The sequence below is a fragment of the Podarcis filfolensis genome (assembly GCF_964270895.1).
Source record: "Podarcis filfolensis genome assembly, chromosome: 3".
Taxonomy (NCBI): domain Eukaryota; kingdom Metazoa; phylum Chordata; class Lepidosauria; order Squamata; family Lacertidae; genus Podarcis; species Podarcis filfolensis.
The window spans coordinates 115,434,673-115,455,247 of record NC_139606.1 but is presented as its reverse complement, the minus strand read 5'-3'; the positions used below and the strand labels follow the sequence as shown (position 1 = coordinate 115,455,247).

General features: G+C 44.5%; 1 protein-coding gene and 1 long non-coding RNA gene across 2 annotated transcripts; one reads left to right on the top strand and one right to left on the bottom strand.

The window, feature by feature from the left end:
- Window positions 1-1,003: 1,003 nt before the first annotated feature.
- On the top strand, window positions 1,004-13,096 carry LOC310758781. The gene is made up of 3 exons (XR_014545889.1): window positions 1,004-1,242; window positions 11,400-11,525; window positions 12,843-13,096. It is a non-coding gene; the product is annotated as an uncharacterized lncRNA (long non-coding RNA).
- Window positions 13,097-18,141: 5,045 nt separating this feature from the next.
- On the bottom strand, window positions 18,142-20,228 carry LOC310758984 (uncharacterized protein). Its single transcript, XM_083605754.1, has 3 exons — window positions 19,946-20,228; window positions 18,840-18,965; window positions 18,142-18,340 (listed from the first exon to the last, which is right to left on the bottom strand). Exons 1-3 carry the CDS (start codon window positions 20,190-20,192, stop codon window positions 18,333-18,335), a joined length of 381 nt encoding a protein of 126 aa, XP_083461880.1. The 5' UTR covers window positions 20,193-20,228; the 3' UTR covers window positions 18,142-18,332.
- Between the last annotated feature and the right edge of the window lie 347 nt (window positions 20,229-20,575).

The window sequence follows — 20,575 nt, the reverse complement described above, 5'->3', positions numbered from 1 at the left end:
CGGTCTCCCTTGGGAGGTAGTGGACCCTCCTTCCTTCAAGGTTTTTAAGCAGAGATTGGATGGCCAAACCTTCCAATACAGTATTTATTCCTAGGAGATCCTTTCAAAAACCTGGCCATATTCCTATAGTGGTTAAGAGCGGTAGACTCGTAATCTGGGGAACTGGGTTCACGTCTCCACTCCTCCACATGCAGCTGCTGGGTGACCTTGGGCTAGTCACACTTCTCTGAAGTCTCTCAGCCTCACTCACTTCACAGAATGTTTGTTGTGGGAGAGGAAGGGAAAGGAGAATGTTAGCCGCTTTGAGACTCCTTCGGGTAGTGATAAAGCGGGATATCAAATGCAAACTCTTCTTCTTAAATGCAGTGTCCAGAACAAGACACAGTACCCAAGTTGCGTAGAAAAAAAGTGTACAGTTTGTGTAGAACAAAGTGAATCTATGTAAATCCAGAACAAGGCACAGTACTGAAGTTGTGTAGAACAGAGTGAAATTATAACCATTCATGATTTGGATGCTATGCTTCTGTTACTGTAGCCTGAGATTAGACTATTTTAGCCAGCTGGCACCTGTTCAGCTAAGACAACTGGAAAATCTCACCTGTGCCGCTGCTGATTCAAGTTTCCCTGATCATGATCATGCATGTGTTTCTTTTTTCTTTTGTATGTAAAAACAAACTTTTACATTTCTAGCTTCATCCTGAAGCAAAGTTCTTAACCCAAGGTACTATTTTGGGGTTAGCGGAGTTTGTAACCTGAAGGGTCTGTAACCTGAAGTGTCTGTAACCCGAGGTACCACTGTAGTGCAAATGCAAAGATTGCAACATTGGTCAAAGGTCTACAGAATGGGGACAACATCAAAGAGAACTGTGTTGCTAAGGATGAAGTAATCTCAAATTCACCCTTATCTCACACCCTTATCTAGAGTGCTACTTCAAAAACAATGGAACCCATCCCATTAGGGCAGCCATCTTGGCTTTCCACCTGCATATATAGGCAAGAACTCTGTGAAGGCATCACATTTGCTAGTTCATCCTTGGGACTCTTTTCAGCAGCACACAACAAGTCTTAGAAGAATCATGAAGTTCGTCTGTCTTTTCTTTGCCGTGGTCTTCCTTGGGATTGCCCAGTCTGATGAAGCCGATGAGCAAAAGCAATGGAGAAAGCCCTTGGAAGACTTGCGTGGCCTTCAGGGCCAAGACCCAGCTTTGCCAGCTGACTATGATGAAGCTTTGAAGGATGAAGGTAACTGTAGCATACATAGCAGATTGCAACATACATGGTAGGCAGGACAGGATTTCATCGGGAGGTTTTCAATCTTTCATTGAACTCCATTAGAAATACTTCTCTTTGGGTGAATCACACACTAATGGCAGTGTTTTCAATGGTGATCAGTAGGCTGTACATGCTCTTAGCCATGGTCTGTCCAAATATGCACATATGAATGAAAACAGCCTATTCATAAAACATCTCTGAGGGCCTTCTGGCAGTTCCCTCCCTGCGAGAAGTAAGGCTACAGGGAACCAGGCAGAGGGCCTTCTTGGTAGTGGTGCCTGCCCTATGAAACACCCTCCCATCAGATGTCAAGGAAATATACAACTATCTGACTTTTAGAAGACATCTGAAGGCAGCCCTGTTTAGGGAAGTTTTTAATGTTTGATGTTTTATTGTGGTTTTAATATTCTGTTGGGAGCCACCCAGAGTGGCTGGTGAAACCCAGCCGGATAGGCAGGGTATGAATAATAACTAAAATAATTATAATTATACAATAGGTATTATATTATGTAAAACTGCTTTGACAAAAATGTTTGGCTTTTCTTGAAAATATGTGTTTATTAGTAGGAAGTTGATTAATTTTCATGAGGGCTTTTTAAAATTAATATTTGCAAATGGAACTGTGGTCTAAACCACAGAGCCTAGTGCTTGCCGATGGGAACGTCAGCAGTTCGAATCCCCACGATGGGGTGAGCTCCCATTGCTCGGTCCCAGCTCCTGCCCACCTAGCAGTTCTAAAGCATGTCAAAGTGTGAGTAGATAAATAGGTACCACTCCAGCGGGAAGGTAAATGGCGCTTCCGTGCGCTGGTTTGGTTCGCCAGAAGCGGCTTAGTCATGCTGGCCACATGACCTGGAAGCTGTACGCCGGCTCCCTCGGCCAATAAAGCGAGATGAGCGAAGCAACCCCAGAGTCGTCTGAGACTGGACTTAATTGTCAGGGTACCTTAACCTTTACCTTTACCTTTTAATAACAGATTAATACGCAAGTAGGATTTGAACTGTAATTGGCAGTAAAGCAATGTAGATATTAAGTAAGGATGAAGAAGGATGTTAGATATAATATGCAGCAGAATAAGGGGAAACAAGGAAACCATGGAGGGTTAGAGGGGAAGTCAGGGGTCCCTTTATAAATGTGCTGAATGGAACTTCATTATTTGCAGGTGGAGGGGTGAAAGAGAAACTGAAATTGACAGAGTCACCCACTGCTCATTGTTGGCAAGGGGCCAATAGCATGTTCATAGAGAAACAAAATCCCTAACTTCTCTGCAGGGTAGTCTTACCCAAACCTGTGTAGATTAGTACAGTGGTATAACCAGCAACACCTGTGTAGATGAGAGGAAGCTTTTGTTGTTATATCACCATCATTAATTTTATTTTTGTTAGACACTTTTCTTACCTCATAACTCAAGTTACAGGTAGGTAGCCGTGTTGGTCTGCTGTAGTCAAAGGAATTTTTTTTTATTTTGTTTCCAGTAGCACCTTAGAGACCAACTAAGTTTGTTATTGGTATGAGCTTTCGTGTGCATGCACACTTCTTCAGATTTTTTTTATTTTCTCATAACTCAGAACAGTTTACAGTAAAGCCAACTTGAAAGAAACCCCTATACAAATGAAAACCAGAGCTAAGAAAAAAGAGAAGAAGCTAGACGTATGGAGATGAAATATATCAGGCTTTAATTTGGAGAACGTTTATTTATTACAGAAAAGGAGTGTCCGCTATTTAACACTAAGCTAAGCCCAAGAAACGAGTGATACCTAATAAGCATGTTAAAGTCTCTTGTTATTTTTTTCCCCCCAGAAGATGTTCCCCACCCAAAAAATCCCATCGTATGCATTACTATGGGGGGGAGATGCCGTCACAGGTGCGGTCAAAATGAGAAGCTTGTTGGACGATGCTTTTCAACTAGGTCCTGCTGTGTGCGTTTTCAGTAGAAAACATACTTGAGAGAGATGCAAGAAAGACCAACAGCGTTTGATCGGAACATAGAAAGAAACCAATCAAGATGAAATAATGCTGAATCATTTCTTTTCAATTAAAATTGAGTTTGCATCCAATTCAGTGAATATATGGTTTTTCATTCTTCCTCAAAGCAATCACTCATCACTATCACTAGCACTGAACTACCACTGCTGCTGTAACTACGTCTACAAACTCTCTCAATGCCCCAAATTACCCACAACACTCTGTTTTCTTGATTTTTTATTATATTTCTAGGTAGCTTTTCGTTCACATGAATCGCAAAGCAAATAACAACTATAACAATAATAATAAGGCCTTATTTAAATGCCACCCATCTGACTGGATTGTCCCAGCCACTCTGGACAGCTTCCAACAAATTAAAACACAGTAAGGCATCAAACATTAAAAACTTCCTTATACAGGGAGCCTATATATTGCAAACGATATACATTGCAAATGATAAATAACAGTTACTTAATAGAACACCACAAATGCCACTTAAATCATATAGAACAATTAACGATTCATCAGTAAAACAATTAGTCTCTAAAACACAATTCACAAAACAACCAAAAATAAAATAAAATAACCAAAGCTGCACAATTACAACAAAGGTTATATTATGGGATTCACAAAGTACTACAGCAGGGGTCAGCAAGGTTGACCTTGCCTGGGCCGGTTCACTCCAGTGGAGATCCCTCTGTGGGCAGGATTGCACACGTGTGTCAGTGTGTGCGCCTGCAATTTCTGACGTCTGCGCAAATGCGATTTCTGGTGCCGCGGAAGCGAGTCCCCGCGTCGTGCTGAACAGGTTTAGTGCAGTGCGCGGGGACTTGCCGAGTGAGTGGCTCAGTTAGGGGGAAGCTCATGGGCCGGTTAAATGACCCCCATACGCCACATGTGGCCCACGGGCCTTAGGTTGCCTACCCCTGTACTACAGCATTCATAAGGCATACAGCAATCTTAACAACACTAACAAAATAGGAATAAAAAAATAAACTAAGCACTGTTGAATTCATGCACTAACATTTCTCAGCCACTATTACTCAAAATCTTCCACTCTGTCCAGCTCATTAAAATACACATCCCCATCATGTGCATGGCAGGAACTCCTTTCTGAAGGTTTATTGGGTTGGATGTGGGGCAGCACAGGTGAAACCAACCCCCCTCTGATGACAGACAAGGTCTCTCTCCCCTCCCAATTCTTTCTCTGGAAATAGCTCCGTTATGAAGGCTCCAAGGGCTGGAGGGTGAGGCAAGGCAGGTGGGAAAAGATATTGCCTGACGGCCAGCACCAATTTTCTCCCTCCTCACAGTACTTCCTCTTGTAATTATCCCAAGGAAAAGGTCACCCCAAATTCTCTTTTAGGGGTGTGTGTTTTTTGGGGGGAGCAGGAGTAGCATCTTTTCGATTTTTAAAAAAAGTATTTCTGTGCCACTGTATCATAAAATACAGGGTAGACGCAACCCAATGCCTTCAGAAGGAGAATCTGAAGAAACATTATTTCTGATAGTGAGAGCTGTTTGACAGTGGAACAGTCTCCCTCAGGAGGTAGTGGACTCTCCTTCCTTGGAGGTTTCCATGCAGACGTTGGATGGCCATCAGTCATGGATGCTTTCGCATTGAAGGGGGTTGGGCTAGATGACCCTTGGGGTCCCTTTCCAACTCTACAATAATATGAAACTACCTGTCAGGAGTGCTTGCAGGAGCCAGGCCCTGTGACTGGTAGGGCCTCGCAGGACTGGGGGCTTCCTGAGTTTGGCCTGGAAGGGCAAGGCACTGCCACACAGGTGAGGCTTGATAGAAGACTCGTAGCACCTGGTGGCAAGGGCCAGGAGGAGTATAAGACCAGCATTTCCCTCTGGCTCTTTGCCATGGCAACATGCTACCCACCTAGCTGTGCTTTAGCTTCCTGACTCCTGGTTTCTTGATTTGTGGACTCTTGGCCTCCTGACCCCTGGACCGCTGACCCTGGACTGCTGCTTCCTGCTTCCTGACCTCTACTCTGGTCCCGATGTACCAAGCTGGGACTCTGACTGCCCGTAACCCGGACTGTAACACCACCGCTCAGTCAAGATTGATAAAGGCTTCATGCTTCTTTTTCAATTTAAATGATGTTTGGATGCAATTCACTGGGTATCTCAGAGCTTGGTGCTGATAACACCAAGGTTGGAGGTTCAATCCCCTTCTGGGACAGCTGCCATATTCCTGCATTGCATGGGGTTGGACTAGATGATCCTCAAGGTCCCTTCCAACTCTACAATTCTATGGTTCTAAGACTGTCCCCTCAGAAGTGCATCCCGTTCAGTTACATGGGACTTATTCCTAAGTAAATATTGGTATTTCACTTTTCCTCAAATCACTATCACCTCCAGTTGTCAGCTATAATGAACTGGGTATCTATAGGGTGTTAGGGGTGGGGTGGTACCTCTGGTGTGAGTCACATTTTGCTCCTTCTATGGTAGTTTGTCCACCTTTGGTCCCCCTCAACCGTACTCAGCTCTCACCTGTGGATCATTGAAGCTGTCAATATGTGCCACCCCAGGATATGGCTTCGACTGGGTGGCCAAGGCAGGTGTCGGTGTATCCAATGGGTCTCAAACCCTCGGTGAGATTGGGATTTCCCCTGAATGTGAAGACAGGCTCTGGAAGATTGAGTGGACAAGACCAATAGTGGGTCCAATGGTCAAGAAGGCGGTTTCTGCATGTGTGTAGAGGGAAGTGAGGGGGGAGATGGGGTTCATCAATCTGGGAAGGCAGCCCATGTAGTAGAAGCAAAACTCTGATCCTAAACCTCTACTGCCTTGCAGGATATCTTTGGGAGAAGAAAAGGCTAGGGAGTAAACTCAACACAAATCCAAGTGAAGTCCCTAAGATGGTTGGATGGCGCCTTGTACTCCTCCTTCCAGCAACTCCTGCAGCCAAACAGGTACCAAACATATTATGGCTCAGCAAGGCCATAAAGATAATTAGCAGCAGAACCAATTTATTCCTATATATAGAAGAAGAAGAAGAGTTTGGATGTGATATCCCGCTTTATCACTACCCGAAGCAGTCTCAAAGCGGCTAACATTTTCCTTTCCCTTCCTCCCCCACAACAAACACTCTGTGAGGTGATCTGAAGGAACAGGTCATCACCGAATTTGAAGTTGTTGTGGGTAAGGACAAATTGGCAGAGTTTGGTGGCAAAGTCCGCTGTGGTTTTATCTGAAATGGTGTTCCTTATAGCTTGTAAACCATCGTTGTGTGGGATGTTGGTATACAGAGATTCCACATCCATAGTAGCTAGTATAGTGTTGTTGGGAAGATTATTTAAAGATTGTATTTTCCTCAGAAAATCTGTGGTGTCACGTACATAGCTGGGAGCACTGATGGCATATGGTTTCAGAACAGAGTCCATATAACCGGAGACACCCACTGTAATAGTGCCAATACCTGAAATGATGGGGCATCCTGGATTTCCTGGTTTGTGTATTTTAGGTAGAAGATAGAAAGTTCCTGGTCGAGGTTCTGTTGGTGTGTTGGTGAGGATCTGTTCTTGGATGTGTGGGGGTAGCTCCTTAACAATCTTGTTCAGTTCTTTTTTGTATTCTTGTGTGGGGTCTGAGTCCAATTTTATGTAAAAGGCGGTATTGGAAAGTTGTCTGTGAGCCTCCTGAATGTAGTCAGTTTTGTTCATGATGACGACAGCTCCACCTTTGTCTGCTTCTTTAATTATAATGTCTGGGTTGTTTCTGAGATTATCTATGGCTCTCCTTTCAGCATGGTTTAGATTTTGTTGTAAGCGATGGTGTTTTCTGGTCACATCTGTTTGGATTCTGTGGCGGAAGCAGTCAATGTACAAGTCCAGTGTGGTATTGTGTCCATCAGAAGGGGTCCATGTGGAGTCCCTTTTTGTGTAACACTTTTTCGGTGGTAGTTGGTGGTCAGTGTTCTGTTGGGAGGGTGGTTGTTGTTCTCCAGTGGGTTGAGAGGTGTTGTGTTGTGGAGTTGTTGCTTGTTCTGCTTTGTCTTTTTGTTGTGTGTGTTGAAAATACTCCTTCAGGCGTAAACGGCGGAAAAATGCTTCCAAGTCCCCGCAGAACTGAATCATGTGTGGGGATTTGGCAGGGCAGAATGACAGTCCACGTGAAAGGACTGATTCCTCAGCTGGGCTGAGTGCTTGCTGTGAGAGATTGACAATATTGTTGATCTTGTTTTGATTAGTAGCCTGTAGGTTGGAAAGGTTAGAGAGTTTCTTGTTTTTCTGTTTTTTCAGTAGCTCCAGTTGAGAGTGCTAAATGTTTTGTTTTTCCTTTTGGAACTCTTGCCAAGCTTGGTGGTTCCTGATAGAGTTGTCCAATACAAGGAGTTCCTCCTTTATTAGCTTCTGTTTAGAGTAGAGAACGCTGATCAGATGTTTGAGCAGCTTCTTAGAGAAAGTGTTGCATAGTTTTCTTGCATATTCAGTGGGATACGTGGATTGTAGAGGGTTCTTAATTCTAAGATCCTTGGGTATAATGTCCAGGTTCTTGCATTTAGTAAGAAAGAAGATATCAGTCTGTACCTGTGCAAGTTTCTTGGTGAGGTTGGTGGATTTCCATTTCATGCGGCTCAATGTGGTGCCTTCCATAGTTCCAGTTACAGATAGGTAGCCGTGTTGGTCTGCCATAGTCAAAACAAAAAATTTTTTTTCCTTCCAGTAGCACCTTAAAGACCAACTAAGTTAGTTCTTTGTATGAGCTTTCGTGTGCATGCACACTTCTTCAGAAGAAGTGTGCATGCACATGAAAGCTCATACCAAGAACTAACTTAGTTGGTCTTTAAGGTGCTACTGGAAGGAAAAAAAATTTTTTGTTTTGACTATGGCAGACCAACACGGCTACCTATCTGTATCTGTGAGGTGAGTGAGGCTGAGAGACTTCAGAGAAGTGTGACTAGCCCAAGGTCACCCAGCAGCTGCAGGTGGAGGAGCGGGGAAGCGAACCCGGTTCACCAGATTACGAGTCTACCGCTCTTAACCACTACACCACACTGGCTCTCTATATAGGATTGTTAAGGGGCTGTGACGAATCTCACAGCAGTCAAACTGGTGCCCAACATATTGCTCAGCAAGGCAACCCAGCTAGATGGGCAGGGTATAACAACAACAACAACAACAACAACAACAACAACAACAACAACAACAACAACAACTTTATAATTTATACTCTGCCTTTCTGGCTGGGCTGCCCCAGGAAATATTCCTATGTACAGGATTTGTAATGGGCTATGTTCCACTGGATTTGAATTTCCACCCTTGATAAGAGTGCAATATGGTGTTTGAGATTACTTTATACTTAATGGCCGATTTATCTTTGACATTGCCTCAAAATATATTGGCCCTTTCATCAGAATTGCAGCATTTATTTACCTTAACCACCTTCCTTAAACAAACCCTGCCTCCCCATCCCTTGTCCTGTTTCCTCACCATCACATTGCAGACACACCCTGATCACAGTCTATTAGTCGTTATTTGGGTAACTGAAGAGATTTGCCTTGTTTCTCTGTTATCGTACCTTTTCCAGGTTAAACAGAATCCAATCTTTCAAATATTTATTCTTAGGAGTTCCCCTCACCAACCTGATCATAATTCTCCAGACAGCCTCCTTCTTTTCAATGCGGTGCCCAGAACCAGACACTGGACCCAGGTTTTGTAGGGGGGAAAGTGTACAGTTTGTGTAGAACAAAGTGAATCTATATAAATCATTCATGATTTGGAAACTATGCTTCTGTTACTTCAGTCTAAAATTTGACTATTTTAGCCGGCAATTGTTGGCACCTGTTTAGCTTCTAATGAGCTAAGACAATTAAAATTCTCCCCTGGTCTGATGCTAATGCAAGTTTTCCCGATCTTGTCCCATCCCCCCACTTTGTACTTAAAAGCAAAATTTTAACGTTTCTCCTTGGCTGGATCTAGGCCATAGCTGTCAACGTTTCCCCTTTTTAAAGTGAACTTTGCTTATTCCGAATAGGTTTCCTTGCAAGAATAGGGAAAAGTTGACAGCTATGATCTAGGCATGTCAAAGAAGTGATTCAGTTAAACGAGTTGTAAACTCTATAAAGTGAAATCACATTTTCACAGTGTTATAAAGCACCTTCTCTTTATGAATGTTGCTGAATGCCTTGATTCTGCACGTGTTGCAGCTCGTGTTGAATATTGCTTTGCAGATTATTGCAAGGATGTGTCAGCTGACTGATGGAGAGATGAACAAACATATGGAGAGCAAAGGGGATTTTAGCAACAGCAACAGTGCAAATAGGAAGATTGCAACACTGAACAGACTGGCCAATAGGTTGGTGGCAACATCAAAGAGAACTGTGTTGCTAAGGATAATCTCAAATGCCATGTTCCCCCTTATCTCACACCCTTATCTAGAGAGCTACTTCAAAGACAATGAAACCTGTCCCATTAGGGTAGCCTTCTTAGCTTCCCTCCTGCATATATAGGCACGAACTCTGTGAAGGCATCACCATTGTTTGTTCATCCTTGCGACTCTTTTCAGTGGCACACAACAAATCTTAGAAGAACCATGAAGTTCATCTGTCTTTTCTTTGCTGTGGTCTTCCTTGGCAGAGCCCAGGCTGATGAAGCTGATGTGGATCAAGGGGAAGAGCAAGAGGGAGATCCCTTGGAAGACTTGAGTGGTCCTCAGGACCAAAACCCAGCTTTGCCAGCTGGGAAGGAAGGTAATTGTAGCATACATAGGAGATTGCAACATACATGGTGGGCAGGACTGCATTTCTTTGGGAGGTGTTCACTCTTACATTTGACTCAATTAGATCTTCGATGGATCATGCACCAATGGCAGTGTTTTCAGTGGTGATCAGTAGGCTGTACATGCTCTTAGGCGTGGTCATTTCACACATTATATAGACACTCACAAATATATTCCTGAAGAAATGCTGAGTTAGACCCAAGTAGTTTACCTCCTTTTCTCCAGTGCTGAAAATTTCTAGCTGGGCCTGCTAGGATTGGAGATGGACAGCCTGCTCCCTGATTTTGATGTGAGAGAAAGCAAAAAGTCCAAGAAGGAACTTAAGGTTTCAAATAAAAAGCCCAAACAATTAAACATGTAAGTAAGTCTTGATTCTGGTTGAGCTGATGGTGGCTTCTCAGCACAAGGAGGAAACAAGGGAACTGCTGAAGGACCAGGCTGGTTTGCTCCTGAGGCTAGCCTAGTCCAGCCGAGAGATCTCCTGGTCTGCAGGTGCTCCTGTTGCCTTATCTCCTGCTTGGGAAGTGCTGAGCACAGGACTTGCAATGAGCATTCTGCAGCCTTCCTAAATGCCAGACAAATAGCTGTTGGATGCTTGGGAAGCCTTGTGCAAGAGAATTTGACTTGATGCCATTATGGGCCCTGGAGTTGAGTCTTCCTTGCAAACAGAAAGCTCCCTGCTGCAGGCATTATGCTGAACATGAATGATGGTAGCAACAGAGCCATTATGGGCCTTGGAGTTGGGCCTTCCATGTACATAGAAAGTTCCCTGCTGCAAAAGAGCCAGGAAGTGCAATGTGACTTTGTGTTGTGTGTTTAAATGCATGACTCGCACCTTACTTTTGACATGCCTTCCCTTCCACATGCAAGTGATGCAGACAGGCAGCATGGTGCAGTGGTCAGAGTGTTGGGTTCAAATCTTCTCTCAGCCATGCATCTTGCTGCGTGACCTTGGGCCAATCACTATTCTCTTTTCACTGTAGCCAACCTCACAGGTTTGTTGTGAGGATAAAAGAGGGGGAACCATTTACACTACCTTGAGCTCCTTGGATGAAAATGGGGGACAGAATAATGGGGGGGCGGTGTAAAGGGGCTTTCCACTGTTTGCTTCCTCCACCTTCCATTCATCCAACCAACCAGGCACCTGCTGGCTATGGAGAAATGAAAGCTAGAGAAATCAGAAAGGCAAAGTGTGATGAATGAGTAGCTAGCTACTCAACGGGGACTTGTTATTACAGATTCTGTTTGTTTCATGATGACTAGTAATGAGAAAGGGCTCCATTCATCAAAATTTCCCATTCATCCCCAAAACAGATGCTCGCTACCAGTGTTATGCATAAAGATAACATCATTTCATTTCATCTCTGCTTTGTGCTATACTTCCGTGTAACAGGTTCCATGCAATGGGACTGTTTTTCTCTGTACAGGAAACATGCAACGGAGGAATGGTACCGGTCAATGTAAGAGTGGTGGCCATAAATACTTTTTCGGCATCTGCCCTTGTGGATCTGTGCCCCCTGGAAAATGCAGTTCTTTCGAGAGCTGCTGTAAAGGTGAAGTCTGCGTTCCTCATTAAGACACCTTGTTCTTATTAGTAGATGTTTATTACTGCAAAAATGGGGTTCATAGGTCACCTGCCTGCACACAGAATCATAGAATTGTAGAACTGGAAGGGACCCCAAGGGTCGTTTAGTTTAAGTCCTTGCAATGCAGGAATCTCAGCTAAAACATTCCATTCAGAAGTTTAATGGATGGCAACCAGATATTTTGGGTTGTGCTTCCCAATGGTGATGGTGCCCATTAGGGCTGGTAAGGAGGAAAGCAAAGAGACCTTCAGTATCGTACTTCCCTCTAGTAGATACAGCAGAAAGCACAGATCAGACAAGAACGAGAGGACTTCAAGAACCCTGCCCCAAAGGGGAACTGGAGAGTTCTGTAAAAAATTTTCATGTGGTCAGAAGCTGGACCTTTCAAGAGCTCTGTCTTGCTTCATTTCTGCCCCCACTTCCTGGGTATTATACAGGAAGTGTTAAGAGAAACACAACAAGTTTTTCATTGTCTACAGAGTTTTGAAAACATGTTCATCTCTGAAGTTCCTTGAAGTGCTTCACTTTGGGGCAATCCTACGAGATCCCACTTTCATTCTGGGATGGAAGACTGGGGCAGGTGTAACCCAAGGAGTCTGCCCATAAGAACAGCTGCGCACATTTTAGGATAGTTCCATAGGAAACCACATGGGAGAAGGGGTGTGACAAATTTGCTCCCCCTGGAGGGGTGTATGGCATTGTTTTTTCTCTCGTGTGTGTGTGTGTGTGTGTCTGTCTGTCTGTCTGTTTGTATGGTTTATAAAGAAAAATGCAAAGATGGTTGTCATATTTTTGTCAAAACAAAAATATTACCGGTAATCTAAAGGCAAGAAAGGAAAAAAAGTATTGCATAAAATACCTGGGCAACGCTTGTCTAAATATGCATATATTAATGAAAGTGGTATGCAATAGGTACCATATTGTGTAAAACTGCTTTGAAAAAATGGTCTGTCTTTGCTTGCAAATATGTTTTTATTAGGAGAAGGTTGATGGATTTTCATGAGGACTTTAAAAAAATAAAATTTGCAAACTAGTATATAAATGTGGTGAATGGAACTTTAATTTTTGCAGGGGGGGTGGAAAGTGAGGACATGAGACAAACTAAAAAAAGAAAAAGATGCTAAATGCATGGAGATGAAATATATCATGCTTTAATTTGGAAAACGTTTATTTATTACAGAGAAGTGTTACGTATGTTAAAGTGAGCTAACACTAAGCTAAGCCAAAAAAGGGCGAGATACCTGAAAAGCACATTAAAGTCTCTTGCCTTTTTTTCCCCTGTAGAAATTCCCCTCCCAAGTAATCCCATCGTATGCAATTCTATGGGGGGGAGATGCCGTCACAATTGCGGTCTCTCTGAGAAGTATGTTGGACGATGCTTTGCAACTATGTCCTGCTGTGTGCGTTTTCAGTAGAGAGCATGCATGAGAGAGAGGCAAGAAAGACCAACAGCGTATGATCGGAACAGAGGAAGAAACCGATCGAGATGAATTAATACTAAATCATTCTTTTTCAATTAAAATTGAGTTTGCATCCAATCATTCTTACTCCAGGGACTCAATTACTCCTAGTTATCACTAGCGCTGAACTACCACTGCTGTTGTAACTACTACTACAAACTCTCCCAGTGCCCCGAGTTATCCGAAAAAGTCTCAATTTTCTTGATTTCTTAATTTGATTTTATTTATTTTATTTCTATGCAACTGTTCATCCACATGAATCTCAAAGCAGCTTCGAAAGAGCAAATCACAATAACAGAACAGAACATCACAAATCATATAGAATGATGAACAAATCAGTAAAACACTATTAACAAAACAACAACAACAAAAAACAAAGCAGCATAATCACAACAGAAGTCATATTATGGGATTCACAAAGTACCACAGCATTCACAATCTATACAACAATCTTAACAGCATTAACAAAACTGTAAAAAAATAAATAAACTAAGCCCTGTTGAATTCATACACAAACTCTTCTCAAATCTCATGATTTCAGCTCATTAAAATACACATCGACATGTGTATTTTCAATGCTTTTCAACATTTACATGCAGCCGCTGGGAGAGATCATCAGGAGGTTTGGCCTGGGTGTTCATCAGTATGCGGATGATACCCAGCTCTACCTCTCTTTTAAATCAGAACCAGTGAGGGCGGTGAAGGTCCTGTGTGAGTGTCTGGAGGTGGTTGGAGGATGGATGGCGGCTAACAGATTGAGGTTGAATCCTGACAAGACAGAAGTACTGTTTTTGGGGGACAGGAGGCGGGCAGGTGTGGAGGATTCCCTGGTCCTGAATGGGGTAACTGTGCCCCTGAAGGACCAGGTGCGCAGCCTGGGAGTCATTTTGGACTCACAGCTGTCCATGGAGGCACAGGTCAAATCTGTGTCCAGGGCAGCTGTTTACCAGCTCCATCTGGTACGTAGGCTGAGACCCTATCTGCCTGCGGACTGTCTCACCAGAGTGGTGCATGCTCTGGTTATCTCCCGCTTGGACTACTGCAATGCACTCTACGTGGGGCTACCTTTGAAGGTGACTCGGAAACTACAACTAATCCAGAATGCGGCAGCTAGACTGGTGACTGGGAGCGGCCGCCGAGACCATATAACACTGGTCTTGAAAGACCTACATTGGCTCCCAGTACGTTTCCGAGCACAATTCAAAGTGTTGGTGCTGACCTTTAAAGCCCTAAACGGCCTCGGTCCAGTATACCTGAAGGAGCGTCTCCACCCCCATCATTCTGCCCGGACGCTGAGGTCCAGCGCCAAGGGCCTTCTGGCGGTTCCCTCATTGCGAGAAGCAAAGCTACAGGGAACCAGGCAGAGGGCCTTCTCGGTAGTGGCGCCCGCCCTGTGGAACGCCCTTCCAGCAGATGTCAAAGCGATAAACAACTACCTGACATTCAGAAGACATCTTAAGGCAGCCCTGTTCAGGGAAGTTTTTAACGTGTGATATTTTACTGTGTTTCTGGTTTCTATGGAAGCCGCCCAGAGTGGCTGGGGAGGCCCAGCCAGATGGGCGGGGTATAAATAATAAATTATTATTATTATTATTATTATTATTATTATTATTATTATTATTATCTTGCCCATGGCAGGAACTCCTTTCTGAAGGTTTATTGGGTTGGATGTGGGGCAGCACAGGGGCCTCTCCTCCCTCCCAGTTCTTTCTCTGGAAACAGCTCCCTTATGAAGGCTCCTAGGAGTGGGTGCTGTTGACAGTTCCTGGCTATCTGCCCAGGAAAGCAGAAATGCAGAGAGAAAGAGCTTTTAGACACAGGGAAAACACCTTACGATCAAGCCAACATTGCTCGGAATAACGCACCACTGGCTCCCTGGCTGTTACTTCCTAGCAATTAGACCCCTCCTGCTGCTTATGGTGGCTGCTAAGGGCAAACCGCCTTTGGGCTCCTTGTTGTGCGACATGCAGAGCATTCCTAGTTCTTAGGGAAGGACGGGGGCTCTGGAAAACTCTCCAGAGAGGGTGAGTCACTTGGCTGCTGCACAGATCTGACTCCTACCTCTGTGCACTGCTCCTGTCCTTCATCACCCATTATTTCCCAACTCCTTCCTCTCTCCTGTCTCAAACCACCAGTCCAAAACATTGTCTCCCCCTTTGCCCTCACTGGAATGCTTCTGCGGTCTCCGCCTCTTCTCACCAGCAGTCCAGTCCCTGACAGGTGGAGGATGAGGCAAGGCAGGTGGAAACAGATATTGCCTGACAAACAGCACCAAGTCTCTCCCCCCCCCCCACACACAGTACTTGCTCTTGTTATTATCCCAAGGAAAAGGGGCACCCCAAATTCTCTTCTAGGGGTGTTTTATTTTGGGGTGGGGAGGAGTAGCATCTTTTCAATTTTTAAAAAAGTATTTCTGTACCACTGTACCATAAAATACAGGGTAGGACTCAACCCAATGCCTTCAAAAGGAGATTCTCACTGAACATCAGTAAGAGCTGTCTGACAGTGGAACGGTCTCTCTCAGGAGGTAATGGACTCTCCTTCCTTGGAGGTTTTTATGCAGTGGTTGGATGGCCATCAGTCATGGATGCTTTCACATTGAAGCTACAGGGAACCAGGCAGAGGGCCTTCTCAGTAGTGGCACCCGCCCTACGGAACGCCCTCCCACCAGATGTCAAAGAGAAGAGAACAACAACTACAGTCATACCTCGTGTTGCGTTTGCTTCAGGTTGAGCATTTTCAGGTTGTGTCCCGCGGTGACCCAGAAGTACGAGAAAGGGTTACTTCTGGATTTCGCCACTCATGCATGCGCATGCGCAGATGCTCAAAATGACACCACGCACATGCGCAGAAGCGGCAAATAGCGACCCGCAGACGTGCAGACGTGGGTTGCGTTCTGCTCATGTTGCGAACGGGGCTCCGGAATGGATCCCGTTTGCAACCAGAGGTATCACTGTAGCAGACTTTTAGAAGACATCTGAAGGCAGCCCTGTTTAGGGAAGCTTTTAATGATTGATGCATTACTGTATTTTAATATTTTGTTGGAAGCTGCCCAGAGTGGCTGGGGAAGCCCAGCCAGATGGACGGGGTATAAATAAATTATTATTATTATTATTATTATTATTATTATTATTATTATTATTTCAATATCTTAGACATAAGTTGCCTTGAGACGGTGGTTTAGAAGGCAATTAGTAAGTCTAATATTAGAATGCTAGAATAATTCCCACTGGGGATTGCTCCCTGATAAATGGGTCCAGGATTGAATGGCAGCCCTAAAAAACCTATATTCCAAGCTGGATCTCTTGTATCTTTTTGGAAGAAAGGCACGCCGCATTCAGCAGTGATTATTCCTGCTGGGTGCTGCAGTAAGAGTGTAGGTAAGAGGTAACCCATGTTGTTACCTTCAAGGAGGGGTCTCTCTAATTTGCTTGCTCAAGCACACGAAGTGGGGGGAACTGAACGCCCTGGCCAGAGATGGAAAACACACACTCTTTCAACGTGTGCTGGAGTTTGCACTCCTCTTTAGCAGCTGCTGCTGCGCTGGGGCGATGGTGCGAGTAGAGTCCTCCGCTTAACTTCATTCGTTCCTGCTCATACTTGCATGGGGATCTCTCAGCTGGGAAGCACGAAACCTTCACTTTTGAGAGATCCCTGCCCTGCTCCTGCTTGCATGCAAGTAGGAGCGGGATTGGGCAGCTCAGCTGAGGAGCGCCTGGCTGCCTTAGGTGCTGCAGGGGCTCTCGGATGCAGCTTTGGGCTGCCTCTACCTCTCCCAACCTCAGCAACTAGTCAGCCTGGCTGCCTTCATGGGGTTGCAGGGGATCTGATGTGGAGGTGGGGGCTCCTTTAAACTGCTCCCTTAAGGTGAGTGCAGCCACGAACCCCTCAATGGAAAGTGTGACGGAGCCTGCAGCCCCGATCCAGCTCCTGTTCCCGTGCAAGCAGCAACGCTGCCTAGCAGAGCATCCCGATCCCACTCCTACTGGCCTGCAAGCAGGAGCAGGCTGGCAGGAGGGTGGCGGCGACATCCCTTGCCTGCTCACTTGCTGCCCCAGCCTAGACTTCCCTCACTGGAGGTGGAGGAGGGGGTGGTTGCTGTTGCGACTGCAGCGGCGGAGGGACCCAGTGCTGGAGGGCGGCAGGTGCCTGCTGGCTTGCTGCCAGTCCGCCTTCCGTCACTCTGAAAATGGAAGTGTGGCAATCAAAACGAAAGTTATACTAAGAACAGAGCATGTTCTGCTTCCAAAAAAAGTTCGAAAACCACAACACTCATTTCAGGGTTTGAAGTGTTCAGGTTCCAAGTACATTGGTACCTCGGGTTAAGAACTTAATTCGTTCTGGAGGTCCGTTCTTAACCTGAAACTGTTCTTAACCTGAAGCACCACTTTAGCTAATGGGGCCTCCTGCTGCCGCCGCGCCGCTGGAGCACGATTTCAGTTCTCATCCTGAAGCAAAGTTCTTAACCTGAGGTACTATTTCTGGGTTAGCGGAGTCTGTAACCTGAAGTGTATGTAACCTGAAGCGTATGTAACACGAGGTACCACTGTAGTTAGAGAACAAAGCTGTTCAAAAAGCGGGGTACCACTGTATTGCTCCACTCTCTCTCTCCACATGGATGCGCCAACCACCCCTTCTAAACTAAAACCTTGGTATTCGGGTTAAATTGCTGTGTTGACACTTTGCAATAAATAAGTGGATTTTGGGTTGCAGTTTGGGCACTCGGTCTCTAAAAGGTTTGCCATCACTGACCTAGGGAGTCCTAGGGGGTTGGACTAGATGACCCCAGGATCCCTTCCTCCTCTACAATTCTATGATTCTAAGTTTCTTTCCAAAGAACTTTGAATTGCCCCATTTTCACTCCCTCCCTCCCTCCCTCCATATGCAGTATAGGCTTTTTGAATTGCCTGTTTCAGGGAGCTGAGCACTAATTTTGTGGGGAGCCAGGAACCAGCCCAGAGATTATGATGTTTTGCCAACATCATACTGCTGGGATTTCTTGTTTTGGAGTGGTGATTTGATTGGTTAGTTGGCTTTTAGTCTGGCCAGAAGCATGCATAACTAGATCTCTTAGGGTAATGAGTTGTTTTTTATGAAGGAATAAGAAAGCACATTTGCTAAAATTATTTCTGTTGATTGTTTATTTGTAGTAGTAACAGCTGAAAGGAAGGAAGAGATTCTTGAATTAGCAAGGATAGACTCGCACCATGGCAGATTCCTTGGAGCCCAAATTAACAGAGATGATCACTTGATATTAAATTTCTTCTGCTGATGATCAAACAATGGTCCAGCTTTGAAATCCCTCTCAGTTACTTCATTTTGCTAAAGAAAAGGGGAAGAAGAGGTGGTTTAGTCATGATCACACATATTGAGAATACAGTCATACCTCTACTTATGTATCCCTCTGGATATGGAATATTTGGGTTACGGCCATGGCCTGTATACTTCCGAGTTTCGCCACACGTGCTTGCACAGAAGCACACCTCTATTTACATAATTTTGGGGGTGTGAACGGACCCTCAGAACGAATTAAGTTTGTATCTGGAGGGTCCACAGTATATAGTGTTACATATATGTGCTGGACCAGTTCCAGCAGTCATGCTCATGGCAGGCCCATTGAAATCAATGGGTCTACACTGAATAACATCGGATATCATCCTGTAATTAAATAGCTGCCCTTCACCCGATGGTCAAAGGGTGAGTAACAGCAACTAACACTCCGAGCTCATCCACACTTGCACTTGTCCCATGCCTAGGAAGAGTGGGTCTGAGAGGTTTTCTGCTAAACGTGAGATGTCTTAATGAGGAACACAGACTTCACCTTTACAGCAGAGATATGAAAAGGTGCATTTTCCAATGCGAGTTGTTCCACGAGGGCAGAGGGCTAAAAAGCATCTACCACCAGAACGCCAACATTGCCTTGAACGATCCTTCCGTTGCATGCTTCCTGCACAGAGAAAAACAGTCCTGTTACATGGAACCTGTTACATGGAAGTCTAGAAGCATTCACACAAAGCAGAAAGGATGTTATCTTTATGCATAACACTGGTGGTGAACATTCGTTTTGGGGATGAATGGGATTTTTTTTTTGATGAATGGAAGCCTTTCTTATTGCTAGTCAGCATGAAACAAATAGACTCTGTAATAACAAGTCCCCATTAAGTAGCCAGCTACTCATTCATCACACTTTGCCTTTCTGATTTCTCTAGCTTTTGTTTAGAAGATATCTGAAGGCAGCCCTGTTTAGGGAAGTTTTTAATGTCTGATGTTTTAATGTATTTTTAATCATTTGTTGGAAGCCGCCCAGAGTGGCTGGGAAAACCCAACCAGATAGGAAGGGTATTAAAAAAAAAAAAGTATTTATTTATTTATTATATGCTCCAGCAACATCTTTTCCATCAGACCTAAGAAAGAGCACCCCGTTCCATTGTAACAAGCACAAATGAAACTGATCCACTGCATATCCCCATCACACAGTTCAAACTCTAAAGAAACAAAACCACTCAGGGAAAAACGCACTAGGTGATATCCTATTTCAGACAATTATCTGAAATATAGCCTTGATAATCAGATATCACCAGTGGCTTCAGCCATGTTTGAAAGCAGGTCATCTTTGATGACCAGATGCAGGGGACAAGCTGGCCACCTCACATCTTAGCAGGCCCTGCTAGAAATTTCCTGTGCTGCAGAAAACAAGGTAACTACTTGGGTCCAACTCAGCATTCCTTCCAGAACATATTAGAGAGTTTCAATGTAATGTCCAAGAGGACCATGCCTAAGAGCATGTACAGCCTACTAATCACCATTGAATATACTATCATTAGCTCATGATTCAGACATGGAGAAGTATTTCTAACTGAGTTCAATGAAAGAGTGAACACCTCCGAAAGAAATGCAATTCCCGCCCACCATGTACTGTACAATCACCTTCATCCTCCAAAGCTTCATCATAACCATCTGGGTTTTCATCCTGAAGACCACTCAGATCTTCCAAAGCCTCTGCCTCTTGCTTCTCTGCTTGGTCCAGATCTGCTTCATCTCCCTGGGCAATGCCAAGGAAGACCACAGCAAAGAAAAGACAGATGAACTTCATGGTTCTTCTAAGACTTGTTGTGTGCCACTGAAAGGAGTCACAAGGATGAACTGGCAATGGTGATGCCTTCACAGACTTCATGCCTATATATGCTGGTGGGATGCCAAGATGGCTGCCCTAATGCGACGGGTTCCATTGTCTTTGAAGTAGCTCTCTAGATAAGAGTGTGAAATAAAGATGAATATGGCATTTGAGATTACTTCACACTTTGCAACACATTTCTCTTTGATGTTGCCCCCAATCTGTAGGCCTTTTGTTCAGTGTTGCCATCTTTGCATTTGCACTGTTGCTAATAACCCTCTCGCTCCCCACATGCTTGCCTGTTCATCTCCCCACCAGGCAGCTGGCACATCCTTGCCATAATCTACAAAACAATATTTATTGTGATGGTTCTGAGCTCTGAGAGAAAGGGGGGTGTGTTTCTGGACACCAAGCTGAAAAGGAAGCTGTCCGGAGTAGGATGG

Bases quoted from the DNA above. Each gene is read 5' to 3' on its own strand.
- LOC310758984 (XM_083605754.1), bottom strand. From the start codon at position 20,192: ATGAAGTCTGTGAAGGCATCACCATTGCCAGTTCATCCTTGTGACTCC. The intron at 18,966-19,945 runs GTGATTGTACAG...TTCTCTGTGCAG, and splicing joins TGAAGCTTTGGAGGATGAAG to GAAGCATGCAACGGAAGGAT.